The following is a 16762-nucleotide window of genomic DNA, read 5'->3' as shown; positions in this document are numbered from 1 at the left end:
TTAATTTCTTAGAAATTTTAGTCAAGTTGTTATTCTAAAATAATCTTCAAGAATGGGGTAGGTACATAAATCCATTATGCTTGCTGTAGGGACCTAATTTGGAGCCTAGACCTAGAGGGAAAAGGATCTAGGCCCAAAGAGTCCAATACAATGAATTTATAGAAAGTGGATTGGAAAACTAAGCTCTAATGAATCCAAATAACAATTATAATGAGCCCAGATGAAAAGAAAATTAAAATAAAAATGTTTTGCTTAAAGTAAATCGTCATCAGCACAGTTCGAGGAAACTAGATCCTGTATATTTACCTTTTGAATTTGGTTATAAGTCCAGTTCTTGGTGTTACAATGTTTCTTCCCTTGCTTCTCTCTCCCCTAGTCCCTGGAGGGTTCCTTACATTATATAGCTCCCCTTAGATGATCTTAGGCCTCCACTTGTTGATCATTCAGGTCACTACTTGAGTGTCCGTCCCATTAGATACCTTCTCAATCCCCTTGTGAGTTGCAGCAGCCAAGGCAACACTGTTCAGGAGTCTTCTCCACATAAATGCAGCCAGGAAGTTTGGTGGGATGCATTAAATGTGGTGGCAACCACCAAATTTTCAGTCATGTCAATGCTAACCCCTTCCCCGAAGCTCTTTCTATACAGTGCGACCTCCTCTGATGACGTGCTATTGATGTGGCCCTACAATCCAAGGGCGTGGCCTCCTCGGCAGGATAATAATCCTTCTCAGCCATGGATATGACACATAGCATAATTACCTTACTGAAATTTCTGTACCCCACACTTGCCATTACCATTTGGTGTTTTGATATGGAAGATAAAAATTAGTAAGTCAATCACACAAAAGAATATATATATATATATATATATATATATATATATATATATATATATATATATATATATAAAAGAATAGCACAACATTGATGTCACATAAAAATATAATTTCATCAACAATAACTTGTCACCACAGTAAGTCATGAAAAATTATGATTTTGTTTTATATCTCTAACATCACTCAAATCATAATTTTCGACTTGATATGGATATAAGCATAGAGAAAGGCACATCACCTACTAGTAGACATGGAAAACAGGTCAAGTTTGAGTTAGGTTAATTTCTATTCGGGTAAAAAAATTGATTATTTTAGATGGGCCGAGTTAATTGGATTTGGGTTGACTTGTGATGAGAATGCAAAATGTCATATTTTTATCCCTTAATGTTTAGTCTTTTAAACTCATCTGGTGCCTAAATGTACTCATTATTCTTATATTTTGATTTAGGATGCGAATGGAGGTGTTAAGTGCAAAATGTAACTAATTGGGCGATTCTGGACAGCTTTGACATTGCTTCGTAATCTTGGCATAACTCTCTCATACAAGCTCCAATTGAGATGATTCAGGATGCTATGGAACGCCAATAAAATGATCTACAACTTTCATGTTTTGAGCTTTGAGAGATACGGGCTGCATCAAGGTCGAAATCGGGCTTGAAGTTGCTGCACCTGCACGGCTGACATTCCGGAATGTTCCTTTGCCTGAAATTCTAATATGCAGACCTGATGCGGTTTATTTTCAGAAGCTTCCAGATCTGGTGCACGAAAATTCCAACTGAAAAACACCACTTTCCTAGTTATATTAGGACTTTGTTTTATTAATATTTTTCCTTAATTAGTCAGATTTGGATATTATTATTTAGAATATTTTTAGGAGATTTTGTAGGCTTGGGAAAGGGGGAGGAGAAATCAAATTGGACACACACACGCCTCTCTCTCCCCTATTCTCTAATTTTCTCCTTCGAGTTTCTGTCATGGCCCTGCTTGGCTAAAATTTTATACTTGTTTGAAGGAAACTGAAGCCTCAGAATCAATGAAACTATGAGATCTAATTTGTTTTTATTATTCAATTTATGCTTTGAGTATCGGATGTTCTTCTATGTCTATTTTCATGATTGTCTCGTTTAATTACTAGGAGGCCTACTAGTTTATTATTCGTCATAATCTACTGCTAAGTTAGATATCAAATCCGTAATTGTTTGATCCCTCTAATTGTGAAGCAACCAAGATTTAATGATTTACTGCGTCAGAAATTATTAGATCTTAGGAAGAACGCTCGACTAAATTAAATGCAACCGCTTGTGTTTGTGTTGTTTAGCCTCATCGATCTCTCTAGTTCTTAAGGCTGCTACTAAATTAAACCTTTAGCACTTGTCTTGGGTTGTTTAGTAGATAGGGTTAATTAGATCACTTGTTTTCTAATTAAATGCGACTAAGGAGAAATAAGAAAATAGTTCCAACGATGAATATTCAAAGTGTTAATTGACATATACTTACATCAATGATCAGTTGTAAAATTCCGATGGTGGATGTTAACTTAGACCAAGGTTTGTTCTTTTGATTGAATTCGATACTTTAATTTGAATTGTTCCTTAGTTGTTTTTCCTAAAATTGTTTTCATTATACTTAAACCCCCCCCCCCTCCTTGTTCACATAGCATAAAACTAGGCTAGATACTCTCCATAGGAACGATCCTTACTCGCACTATTACATATATTTTTAAGAGTATAGGTTTTATTTTTGGTTGCCTGCGATAGCACACCAACTTGTGTTTTTTCACATTTGAAATTCTTTTTTTTTGAAAACATGTACCTGTATTTTTTCACATGACAAATTTGGTAAACACTGCAACAAATTATTTGATGTGAAAAATGTATTGTAATCGTGTGCATATATAACTTACCAATAAAAAAAAAGTATTGTCATCATTTCTCTACTAACGAATTGAATGATTTGAAGTATAGCCATAAACCATATATTTTTATGCTTGAGAGGATATAATTTTAAAAGCGGGTGTGAGGCATGATGATAATTGTGCATAAATGCATTTTTGAAAAGAACGTTGGTGAAAATTCTAATTAATGAAGTTATATAGTTACAGTTAAGTGTTTTTTTTTTTTTTTTTTTTTTGAGAAAGAAGACTTTAAGACTTATATTAAAAAATAGGCAAATTTGCCTTATAAGCAACTAAGGTGTGTGATGGGACATCTTCCATCCACAAAAAAAAAACCAGTGACATGGTGTGCATACCTAGCTAGGTTGTGAGCTACTTTATTTCATTCCTTACGAACATGAGAAAAACTAATACATTGAAAAGATTCAGCAATAACTTTCATATCTTAAATCAAAAGACCAGATGAAGCTAAGGATAGTGAATCCTCCATCAATGACTTCATGAGTATTTCTTATGGCGAGCATGATGCAACGCTCTGCCAACGAAGGAGAATCTTGTGAGACGTTGTGTTATAAGTGACCCAACTTGCTCTTTCTGCACTAATCAAGCCGAGGATGTAATGCAAAACATGGCATATTTTTGTATAGGAATCATGATACTTTCTTAGTATATTATCTCTTTCTTTCTTCTTCTTTTTTCCATGAAATAAAAATTATAAGTATGGTCAATGAGGTTGTCTTTTTATGCGTTGGTTTCTAGTTAATTAGACCTAGCAAAATTATGTTCTTTCTATTTGTGCACTATGATGTTAAAAAGCCAAACAAATAAATCCAATTTTTTAAAAAAGGCTTAAAAAATAGGTCAAGTCACAAGTCATCTAGTTGACCCCACCCGACTTGAGGAAAAAAAGGGATCGGGTCATGAGTCAACCCATTTTTACTCTATGTTAAAAAATGATATTCTAGTTGGATATTTTTCTTTAGCTTTGAGTCGAGATATTGGATCGGGTCCAATTTCGCCATGTCTACCTACTAGCTAAGCAAGAACATGACGTAAGATGAATTTGGCCAAGTTAAGACACCTATTTGGCCAAGTCGAGGCACCTATTCAACCAAGGTATATCCATGTAACCCACAAGATATTGTCCCAAAACAACTAGAAACCATGATCTTTGCGTAAGAGACCAATAAAAATATGAACAAATAAGTAGGGTGGAGGGAAAGAAAAGGGAGAAGAAAGAAAATGGGATGGGAAGAGTTTTCCACCTAGACCACCATTTTTTTCCCTTCTAAATTTGGGAAAAAAGAGGATTTAAAATGATAATTAAAAAAGAAGTACAAAACTACCCTACTTTTCCATCACTAACTTTGATAATGACATATTAGTAATTTACTGTATATTATTCGACATTCACATCCTCTTCACCATAGAATCACATCCACTGACAATAATAGTTCAGCGATGTCTAGGTCAACTACTACATAAAATCAATGGAATTCAAAACACCTAAAAAAATGTGAAATTGAATATTTGGACCACAACTTTGTTCTTTTTCTCAAAATTACCCTTGTACTTACAAAATGTTTTGAAAATGTCATTATTAGTTATCTAACAAATGAAAAATGAAGATTGAAGATGCAATAAATAAAATTCATGATAGTAAGGCCACTTTAATGGCATGGAGCTTTTTTTTTGGATAAAAAGGTAAGCGCAATGACATGGAGGTAATATGACACAAATTCGGTTTGCATGTCAACATTTTTTTTTTTTTTTTTTTTACGTATATATATCAACATTTTCAACCCATTAATTGATGTTATCTTTAAAAGTACAAGGACTAAAGTAAATCATTTTAAAATAAAAGACCAATTTTGAAACATAAATCAAATATTAAGAATTAAATATGTATATATATATATATCCAATTTTCCTCAAAAAAAAATTATATATATACATCCAACTTAATAAATACAAGGATTATGCTAATAAGTGTCTTTAAGACAATGGTTAATAATTTATTTTAGAAAAGTTTTAACATTACTTTTATATGAAATAGAAAAAACTGTCAAAATATTAATTGGCTTTTTTTCTTTTCTCATAAAAATTTTATTTAAATAAATTGTTAAGGGCATTCGTTAGTATTTCCTAAATACAAAAATGCTCGTGGTTTAACATCTAGTTTATTTCTCGCTTGAATTACCATTGTTTTTTTTTTTTTCCTTTTTTGCTGAAGAATTACCCAACTTATGTACACAAAAAATTACAATTCATGTACAAAATGACAAAAAAAAAAAAAAAAAAGGCTTTCTACAGTTTTGGGGGTTTTTTTTTTTTTCCCCCTCTCTTTCTTTTGAGAAGAATACTGTTTGGGTTGATCATTAGATGAGCCAAGTTGTTGCAAAGATTACCTATGGCTCATGGCTAGAATGGTTACACAACATTAACTATTAACCCAACAAAGAAGGCCATTGAATAAGAAAGACGTTAAAAACTTTTTAGAAAGCAAAGCTGGCACTGCATAAAAGCTTTCCTCCGTTAGTTGCAAAGCGTTCTGATTATCGCTATTTTTGGCATCAATTCGGGATCAGAGCTAACCAAAGTCAAAAATCCTCTCTCCCTCTCACTATATAATCCCATTTTCAAAAGCATCCAAAGTTGATCTATCGGTATCAACCTGGTACTTGGTTGTTTAAGCATCTACACCTTTTGAGGAGAGCTTATCTCTCTCTCTCTCTCTCTCTCTCTCTCTTCCTATATATATATACCTCTCTTTGTCACTATTGTTTCTTGTGCAGTAGCAGTAGTTGTAGTAAATTCAAAAGCAGAGTTTTTGTTTGTAGGTATTACTTTTTGCAACCACCTAGGCTATAAGAGAGGAAGAAGTAAGAAGAAGAAGAAGAATATGGAGGTTCGGTCCAGCAGAAGAGGCAGAGAAAAAGAGAGCAGCCCAGATAGGGTCAAAGTCTACAACATGCATCCAAGGGTCGTCAAACCCATCAAAAAAGTACAAGTTGTTTACTATCTCTCAAGAAATGGCCATCTTGAACACCCACATTACATGGAAGTCACCCATTTAGTCAATCAACCTCTTCGTCTAAGAGGTAGTTTATTTCCTGCTTCTGTAAATTTGGTGTACAATGCTATTGGCAATGATACTTTTTTTTTTTTTTTTTTTCATGTCAAATTGATAGATGTAACGGAAAGGCTTACCGTGCTTAGAGGCAAAGGCATGCCCTCTCTATATTCCTGGTCTTGTAAAAGGTACATTATAAATATCTCTTTACTCTCTTTAGTGAGATTGAACTGAGCCTCTTGAGTACTAAAGGTTTTGATTGCTTATTTTTAATTAGGAGCTATAAGACTGGGTATGTGTGGAACGACTTGGCTGAGAATGACATAATTTACCCATCTGATGGAGCTGAGTATGTGCTTAAAGGGTCTGAACTAGTTGAGGGTTGCTCTGGTTTGTCTTTTCAAAACCCAAAACCATGCAGTTTGATTTTTTTGTGTTGGTATTTATCAAATTCTTTACCATTTGAACACTGGCATTGCTTCTTTACTTTTCCTTGCAGAAAGATTTCAACAGCTTCATATAACCAACGGGCAACAGATTATTCAAGAACCAAATTACCACCCAAAGCGCAAACAGCTAGCTCCAAGTCCAAGCCCACAAAGAGAGCAAGAAGACCAGGAATACGAAGAATTCGAAGAAGAGGAAGAAGAATACGAAGATGGAGAGAAGGCAAGCTATACCAGCTCCACCACACCACACTCTCGCTGCTCCAGAGGCGTCTCCACTGACGAACTTGAAGACCATGAAACCCAACCACCACGCCCACAATCAAAGAAAAACCCTACTGATCATCAGTACACTCTAATCGACTCGTCGTATATCTCTGACAAAGCCAACCAAATCAGCAACAACAACAACAACAACAACTCCTCCAAACGATTCCAAAATAACCCAGTTGGCGGCAACCAAAGCAAACGATTCGAAGGTGGTGACCCAGTTGTCAACCAAAGCATCATCAGCAGCAGCAGCAACAACAACTCGAAACGATTCGAAGATGGGGACCCAGCTGGGAACGAGTCAGCGCAGAGTCGGAACTCGGTCCTGCTCCAACTCATTGCGTGTGGTGGCTCTAACAAAGCAAAGAGCGGACCTAGTGTGAAGCATCAAGTTTCAGTGAAGAAGAGTGAGAGCCTTCACAAAGGTGTTGTATGCAAAAGTGCAGTGAAGGTAGGAGAGGAAGATTATTTGATAAGATACATGTCTGAGAACCCAAGGTTTGGGAATTTTCAGTCAGAGGAGAAAGAGTACTTCAGTGGCAGCATTGTTGAGTCGATGACTGAGCACCGGCCTATTGGGACTGAACCGGTGCTCAAGAAATCCAGTTCTTTTAAGGAAGAAAGGTTAGCGAGATTTTCATTTAAACTTGTCACTAATAAACTGTTTTTCATAGTTTTGAACGCATCAAAATAGTGATTCAAAGTTTGAAATCTTTAATATTCCGTTTGGTAACCGTACTTAAATAAAGAAAATTGTTATTTAAGCACTATAATACTATAATATGTATTTTTATACAATTTTTTCATTCACATATATTCTTATAAAATTTAAAAAATATTACTAAAAATTTCTTATCAAACTATCTTAGACGTGTGTAATAATCACTGCTTCACACATAGATGCGTAATATCATATATGTCTATAGGTTTGTTCCATGGTTCATACGTGAGTAATGTGACCTAGTGGCATGAATATTCATATTAAAACTATATATTATAATCTGTTAGGGAATTTGGTTTTCTTGGCTTTCTAAATGATATAATGGAAAAACTAATAATGGGAAAACTTGTTACATATTTGTGTGCATCCACACAAAATGTGTAATATGCCCATTAATTAGGGCCAAGGTTTAGGCAACAAAACTCGTAAAGAACGATGATATTAGTTACTATATATATATATAACCCTTTTTTTATAGTAAAATGATAGGGTGGTTTTATGAGTCTAGCTAGTTTTTTTGTCAATTCTTCTAGGGACACTCTTTATTGCACATTGTGCAATAATTTGCCCGAGTGTGGATTATATCGCCTATACATAGGTAAAGTAATTTTAATCATTACTTCCCAAATTTATGACAAAGAGTGTGTCATTGAACTTTTTTTTTTCTTTTTTTCTTTTTTCTTTTTAACATTAAAATGCCTTAATTTGTAATTTTTCTATAAAGCATATTTGACTTTAACAATCTAAAATTAATAAGAATTTTTATTTCTTTTATTCTTTTCTCTCTTTGACTTGTCAAAAGTTTGTGTACGCTGACTAATGATTAATGCCTCATTAATCATTATCACTCAACAAGAAAACATTCAAATTTTGACTAATCGTGTTATTTATTATGTTAGGAGCAACAAGGCAGAGTTGGTGGAAGCGGTGGAGGAAGAGAAAAGAGAAAAGGCATCAGTGAAAGGTAAATGCATCCCTCGTAAGAAATCTTCTGCTTCATCAAAACCAACCAAGAAATGACGTAGCTCTGTCCCATTCAGTAAAGCCGTTGGATTTGTAATAATTTCAGGGTTTACTTTGGGCTAAGATGTATAATTACGAGAACTGTGGGTGATTTGAAAAGTTGATAAAAAAGTAGTAAAATCTTGGGGTTTGTTGAAAGTGAAAGGATTGGTCCGATTCTCTGTGTCCATTGATTTGATTGCAGAAATCAAATGCCCATACTCTCTGTCTTTGAGTGCTAGCTTTTATTAATGAGACGTTGATAATCTTTCATTGTTGGACTGTAATATCATTTACCACAATGGTGAATCACGTGCAACCATGTTGTTTGGCATTATTAATGTGAGCACAGTGGCTCATCTTGAGCATCGAATCTCTGGTTTAGCTTGTGATTGTTGAGAAGAAGTTCATGGATTTGGGCATGATTGTAAAAAATAGAGTGGCTCATCTTGAGTGCATATCTGTTAAGGTCTCAATTAATAAGTCTTTAATAAAATTAAATATAGCTAGAGTGAACAAAAACAATCAAAGAATAAGACAATTAAGAGATTACAAAAGATTTCCAGCTTAGTACGAAGTTTAAGGAATTCTAAGAATCTAAGTTACAAAAATTACTCTATGAGTTTGGATAAGCTTATTTTTGTTAAATTAATTTTTCTTATTATATAAAAATGCGGTTGTAATCTAAAAAATGTGATACTTAAGAAAACTGCAACTTCCCTTTTATAATGAAAATAAGTTAAACCAAACAAGATACTAGATTATATATTTTTCTCCTAAGTTCACCTATATATGCTTCCCTTTTGCAAATGATTGTTATTAGAATGGGTCACTTGTCTAAACATCCTTAACCAAGAGTAATTATTTTTGGTCATCTTATATGGTAGTTGCTTTTTTTTTCATTTTTTTTTTTTTCATCTTTATTGATTGTGTGTCATGTAATCCCTACATCTTAAGGGATAGTTACTTGTTGACTTAAAGCGTCGCTTTTATATTAGAGATTAAAAAAAAAAAAAAAAAATTATAACTTTCCAGGTGACAACACCACTTTTAAATGGATTCACAACTAAAACCACTTAATTTTGTTGTGCAACAATTACATCAAGCGACACGAGCTATTATGAAAAAAGTTGTAAAAAACTTGTGTCACTAGACTTATTGGATAACTTGAGTGAGTGTTATTGCTCTTTCAAACAATTGCCTTCTCAATGCATTATCTATAATTCCCTAGTTTCTCAATATAATTTTTTCCTTTTCTAATTATTTCTTGAGATAAATCAAATGCATGTGCATTTATATGGCTCTTTAGTTCTACGTAAGTCATTTTTAAAAAAAGGTATCTCATGCATTTAATATATACATTCTCCCTCTCCTAATATGTGGGTTTAATAGAATTATGAGACCTATACACTATGAGAGAGATGATACATATATTAGATGCATAAGATAATTTTTGTATTTGATGACATTTAGCTTCTTATCACCCTTTAGCATTGTGCACATATAGATAATCCAAGACTACATTCATGTGTGTGTGCACACGCGCATATATGCATATGCATGTGATTGGAGTAATATCACTTTCACCCATATATACTTTTGATGTGATATTTATTTTGTAACAATCACAATAAATTAACTATGTTAGCAATTGTGATATACATTGGATCCCTATATGTTATTACATTTATAGAGGCCAATCTAATTTCATGTGGTTTATGAGACAAAACAATTAGGTCCTAACTATAATCACATACAAAGTAAATTGTTCTATTATCATTGTACGAAAACCGTTAAAGTCTTTTGCCATCGAATAAGAGATTTGTGATTTGAATCCTGTTTAAGTAAAAAACAATTAATGTTTTAGTCTAATAATAAAGAGCGATCATCATAGAATAGAAATCATAAATTAAATTCTATCATATTATTGTAATAAAACCTAATTATATCATTGTAGGGCCTTACTGTCTAATATATGAAATAGTAATAAGACATTGAATGGGTTAAAAATGTCTAAATTATTTGCAGTGGGCTTGGAAGCTCACTTATAGCCCTATATCTCTCTTGATGACAAAGAGATTTTTTATTTTATTTTTCAGTTTGTTTTAGAAGGCCCGTATAGAAATTATCTTATTTTTCTTATATAACATAGAAAAACACACACACACAGATATATATATATATATATATATATATATATATATATATATATATATATATATATATATATATATATACACACACACCCATGAATTATATGTCTTCTTAAACATCAATTTACATCATAAGTCAAGGCAGTCGTCGCTTTGATTATCATTGTTTTTAACTAAAAATTTTTACTCCTTCACAAATATATACTAATAATTAAAAATTTAATTATGGTTGAAAATATATTATTTGAATTAATTAGATAAAATTAATTTTGTTTATAAAATTGTAAAAATTAGGTTCACAAACTTGTATTGTTAAAATTTATATATAATTTTACTACAAGATAGAATATTTGTATTATCAATTAATTACAAATAATAGTTTGATATATTATTAATTTATTTACAAAGTTGCGCAATCCAATTTGAAGTCTATATAAATATATTTTAAACATTTATATAAATAAATATATAATATTATATATATTTTTTTAATTGAGTCCCATACTTGTAATTTGTCTATGAAAATATTATTATATTTGAACTTAGCTCATTTGCTAAATAAATGAACACTTACAAAAAATTTCTCGAATCAAATCTTAATTGTTTATAAACAATATGGTTCATTTATAATGATACTCTCTTATAATGATGTAAAGAACTATTGTTTCAAAAGCTAACCCTATTTTTTTCACTAAAATATATGAGATTTTCAAAAATTGAAACATCAAAGGGTGACGAATAATACTAATTTGATATAAATAGATACAAAATATTTTAGAAATAATTGTCGAAATGACATGGTATTATTGATACTAAACAAAGTAGTGTCATAATTAATCCAAATCCACGTGTAAAAGTGAATTACTTTGATCATCATTTTTTATATTAGCATATATATATATATATATGTGTGTGTGTGTGTGTGTGTGAAGGGATATATTATTAATTGTGCTCCCTCACCCCCACAACCACCAATTTTTATATCTTGTACCCGGCATATATGCCGGGTGCAGGATATACCGCCTCCACAACCACAATTACAACCACTTTAATATTTTATATATATATATATATATATATATATATATATATTCCCTTGATATGTAGATGTTGTCATTGTTGTGAGAGAAAGAAGTAGAGTTAAAACGATAGACATAAGACCCCAAAAAAAAAAAATGCTAACTAAAGTTAAACCCTCCCAAGTCCCAAGTCCCAAGTACTTCATAACTTCGATTATCAAAAAAAAGTACTTCATAACTTCTTAAAATATAATTAAAAAAAAAAAAAAAAGGAAAGAAAGAAAAGAAGAAGAAAAAAAAGAAGGTACTTCATAAGATAACACTTGTGTTAAGGGGGGAAAATAAGATAAAAGACAAAAAAAAAAAAAAAAAAAAAAAAAAAAAAAAAAAAAAAAAAACTCTTGTTGTACTCTTTTGTTGGTGATCTCAGACACAGCGGCATTGAGTGCCAGTCCAATTATGTCCAATATCACTTCACTGGTTTCACCCTATTGGTGTAGCTATCCCATCCTATATATACTAAGATGTACGTGATGCCCTACACTGCTATTTGTTACGATTAAAGGGTTGAACACTACTTGTCTGGACTCTGGACTCTTCTGGACCACCTAACAATTGTTTTTTTGTTTGGTTTCACTAACAGATAAGTTGGGAAGGACGAAGAGTAACTGTGAAGGCCCATAAGTAAATTACAAAACTCTAGCTAGACCAACTTTTAAGCCTAGCCTCATGTTACTTTGTCTTGCCTAAGGTACCCTGGCGCCGTTGAGGTCCAACGTGAGTACGGTATCTGGTATTTGAAGCATGGGCCGAAAATATGTCCTAATTAGGCTAACGAATCATAGTTATTCTTGATAACTGAGCTTGGACTTAAAAAATTTTAAAAAAAAGACATTGATATTCATTTATTTCAACAAAAATTATTTAAACTCAAGTCCATATATCTTTTCAGTAATTAAATGAATTAAGTTCAAATATAATAATATTTTTGGTGAACATATTTCGTAAGTATGAGATTTTTTTTTTTTTTTTGAAAAGTAAGTATGAGATTTAATTTAAGTAAACTATAATATTATATGTTTATATTAATAGATATATATAAAAACATACCTGTATAGATTTTAGATTGAACTGCATTAGTTTGTAAATAAAATATTATGCATATAGTAATTTATTGATAGCATAAGTTCTCCATTTCATAAATAAAAATCATATTGTATTTTAACAATACAAGGTTCATTAACAAAATTCATGCAATCTAATTATCTCAAACAATATAGTTTCAACAGTAATTTAATTATCAATCATTAGCATAAATTCATCTAATTTCAAGACAATATAGATTTTTCTGGCTGTTATTACTTAATAGGTGATTTTTTAATAAGCTTATGGACTCGTCTGAAAAGTAGGGTGGGAGGCCCAGTCCCTTAGCTCAATCATTTCGTTTTGATAGTCTTAATTATTGTAACCTAATGGAGTTGGGTTTTAATTCACATAAATGTACATAGAGTCATAGACCACCTATCTATTGGAATAGGGTCAAAATACACAAAACCTATGTAATTTTTCCATAAAACATATAAAACACACAAAAAAAAGAGAAAAAGTAATTTTAACACAAAAACATATCACAACTCCATCTAAAAGTCATGATAACTTTTAAACTGTTAATCTTTTTAATTTAATATTTTACCCTTTGTAATATTGTTTTATGTGTAAAATAATAATTATGTGACACTTGACCCTTTACTCCCTGAGGTATTGTTTTAAGTGAAATTCAACTTTAAATGTTAAAATAGCTCATTACATTAGCAACATACTCTTCAATGCAGTTTATGGACAAAACATTACCGCTTGAGTTTTTTTTTTTTTTTTTGTCAAGCTTAGGTTCAGTGTTTAGTAGCACTAGATCCATTGAGATGATGACATGTGTCCACTTTTAGACATGTGTCACCATCTAAGTGGGTCCAGTGAACTAGATACACTGAACCTAAACCAAGTCCCTTTTTTTTGGTAGCATTAGATTAAGAATTAAAGAAATGTTAACGAATGCTTTAAGAATATTAATTTATGAACTATTTTTAAAAACATTTTATAAGAAAATGATAAAGCAAACCTTTTATATTTTTTATAAAAGTGGTATTAACTACTTTTCTAATATAATTTATTAATAATTAGTCTCAGGCCACCTGATAATATAATTCTTAAATATTATACTAAAAACTTCAACAAAGGTTTTTGTGTCTTGCGGGGAAATCCACCTGGAGGTTGTGTACTTTTCCGATTTTTTTTATTATTTACTTTGATCATGCAAGTGATAGCTATCTGGGCTAAATTTATATGGTTTCAGACTTTCAGTTCCATGGCAGAGAAGAACTATATTAGTAAATTCTATTGATTTGGCATCCTTTTATTGGTCGGGAGTACAAGATCAACGATTCAACAAGCAGATCAAACTAAATAATTTCCCGGCAAAAAGGTCGGGGGAAACAAAGATTCTCAGAACAAAACAGTTTCAATAAATATAGGGCTTCAATATATTATTTTGGATTATCATCAAACATTCTGAAATTTCCTGCCTGCTAAACTTACAAGAACCATTTGATTTGAACTAAAAAATTTGAAGCATGGGCCGAAAATATGTCCTAATTAGGCTAATGAATCATAATTATTCTTGATAACTGAGCTTGGACTTAAAAAAAAAAAAAAAGACATTTATATTCATTTATTTCAACAAAAATTATTTAAACTCAAGTCTATATATTTTTTTAATTATTAAATGAGCTAAGTTCAAATATAATAATATTTTTGGTGAACATATTTCGTAAGTATGAGATTTAATTTAAGTAAACTATAATATTATATGTTTATATTAATATATATATATATATAGTATTTCTTGATAGCATAAGTTTTCCATTTCATAAATAAAAATTATATCATATTTTAACAATACAAGTTTCATTAACAAAATTCATGCAATCTAATTATCTCAAATAATATAGTTTCAAACATAATTTAATTATTAATCATTAACATAAATTCATCTAATTTCAAGACAATATAGCTTTTTCTGGCTGTTATTACTTAATAGGTGATTTTAATAAGCTTATGGACTCATCTGAAAAGTACGGTGGGAGGCCCATTCCCTTATAGCTCAATCATTCCGTTTTGATAGTCTTAATTATTGTAACTTACGCTCTATTTGTTTCGTTGGAAAACATTTTGTAAAGATAGTTTTCCATATTTTTCAGTGTTTAGTAACATAAAAAAAATTGGTTAATGAAAAACTATCTTTTAGTCAATGAAAAACCCTAATAAAAATAAAGGTAATTTTCTATAGGATGTTTTCCAGAAATTTCTTTTGGAAAACAATCTCTGTCTTGCGTGGCTTACAACTCTTTTTCTTTTGGTCGCGGGAAACAATATTTTTTTCTCTCTCTGGTCTCTTCTCTCTTCTCTTCCCATAGATTAGCAAACTTGTCAAACCTCATCAAGTAAGACGGGAATATTTTTCATTGGAGAGAAACCCAACTGTCTTATAAATTGTGCAACAGTAGTTGAAGCCAATATTTCAGGCTTTGCAAGTTTCCCTCCAACTGTTGTGATAGCTTGCTGGAAAATAGGCCATTGTGGATTGGAATTTATTGGTTGGTGTCAGTAATGGGCGGCCCTTGCAGTCTCTTATGGGTCCATTCTTATTGATTTGCCACATAATAATCAACTAACTATTTGCTGAGAAGATGAAGAAAATTTTTAAAAAAATTCTAAACCTCGAGTTTTTGACTATGGAATGCTTCTTGATAGATTTGAAAACATTAAATCCAATGTTCCGCTTCTTAATACTTAAAAGCAAATATAAATCAAGTGTTTGGACAATTTGGCATTTTGGTATTTATCAAACACTTTGTACTAGACTATTTTGCAAGTTGAACTATTTAGTCTATGTGGCATTTTGAACTATTTGAAATGGAACTTGATGATGCAAGAAAAATCAGTAGGCTGGATGCTCCAGATTTGAATGGACCACTCGCTCTCCTATGGCCTGAAAAACAAAGGAAAACGATCAAAGGTGACCGGGATCGCCGACCAAGAACCCTCCGATAGTAAAGTTAGTTTTCCCTCTATATCTTTGGAGTTCCAATTTCTTGGAAAAAGTTCAACATACCTTTCATTGGTCTGAGCAGGTGTTTATATAGTGTCGTAGAAGCAGTTATTGGGATTGTAACCTCTCTTGGATATCAGGAGGTCCGGGGTTCTTGGATAACTCCCATAACCACCTGACAGTTGCATTTTTTCATACAACGTTCATCGGAAGTTATGCGTGTATTGCGGAATGGTGAAGTGTGCTTTAATAATTCCCAGCATACGTCCTCGTCTAGGGGTTCTCGTGTGGACGAGTCTAGTCAGGACGAGTAGTCGCCTTCAGGACGGAAGATGTGGCCTTAGCTTCGTCCATGGACGGCTATGGCGTTAGCTCCCGTCTTGATGCTTTCTTCTGGACGGTTGCTAGCGTGGATGACCGTGAACGATCTGGAGTACTTCATTCCTCATCAGAACTTATGGTTATTTTGAATTATGAGAAGTATGGTTGATATATGTGTGTGTATGTATGTTACCATCCATAATATATGAGCAAAATGAGTAGTAAAGATTATATAAATTGGAGAACTATTTAATTGTATCTGTTGTCAAAATATTATTTGAAAACCAAATTCATACTTAGTTTTTTTTTTTTTTTTTCTTTTTTAACTATTTATATTGATTACATTAGTTGAGTTGACACAATACACATGTTATACATATTTTAAATAATAAAAAATGTTATAAAAAATTTGAGCATACCAAACACTAGAAAATGCTCTCAATCTCATTTTCAATGTTATTACCAAATGTAGGAAAATGAGATAATTTTCTAGAAAATATTTTTTGAAAAATGATCAATTTTCCAGAATACGTTAATGCCAAAACAAACAGAGTGCTAATGGAGTTGGGTTTTAATTCACATAAATATACATAGGGTCATAGTTCAGCAAAAAAAAAAAAAATATATATATATATATATATACACACACACACATACATAGGGTCATAGACCACCTATCTATTGGAATAGGCTCAAAATACACAAAACCTATGTAGTTTTTCCATAAAACATAAAAACCTGTTGAATTTTTTTTTTTTTTTTTTTGAGAAACAAACACACACAAAAGAAGAGGAAAATTAGTTCTAACACAAAAATATATCACAACTTCATTCGAAAGTGATGATAACTTTTAAGCTGTTGATGTTTTTAATTTAACATTTAGAAAAAACTTAAATACAGTACCTTAAGTGTTGTTTCTTAA

At 31.6% G+C, this 16762-nt stretch overlaps 1 protein-coding gene across 1 annotated transcript; it reads left to right on the top strand.

Annotated features, from left to right (window-relative positions):
• Positions 1–5493: 5493 nt before the first annotated feature.
• LOC142624071 (protein SOSEKI 2) lies at positions 5494–8615 on the top strand. The gene is made up of 5 exons (XM_075797572.1): positions 5494–5831; positions 5922–5991; positions 6081–6193; positions 6303–7143; positions 8140–8615. Exons 1-5 carry the CDS (start codon positions 5633–5635, stop codon positions 8258–8260), a joined length of 1344 nt encoding a protein of 447 aa, XP_075653687.1. The 5' UTR covers positions 5494–5632; the 3' UTR covers positions 8261–8615.
• The last annotated feature ends 8147 nt before the right edge of the window (positions 8616–16762 follow it).

Source organism: Castanea sativa, chromosome 2, assembly GCF_040712315.1.
Source record: "Castanea sativa cultivar Marrone di Chiusa Pesio chromosome 2, ASM4071231v1".
NCBI lineage: Eukaryota > Viridiplantae > Streptophyta > Magnoliopsida > Fagales > Fagaceae > Castanea > Castanea sativa.
Note: the sequence above shows the minus strand (reverse complement) of the source record. Positions and strands in the feature narration are given on the sequence as shown.

Coding starts and splice junctions, on each gene's coding strand:
- LOC142624071 (XM_075797572.1), top strand. CDS start 5,633: ATGGAGGTTCGGTCCAGCAGAAGAGGCAGAGAAAAAGAGAGCAGCCCA. Junction 5,832..5,921: donor TCAACCTCTTCGTCTAAGAG/GTAGTTTATTTC, acceptor TCAAATTGATAG/ATGTAACGGAAAGGCTTACC. Junction 5,992..6,080: donor TATTCCTGGTCTTGTAAAAG/GTACATTATAAA, acceptor ATTTTTAATTAG/GAGCTATAAGACTGGGTATG.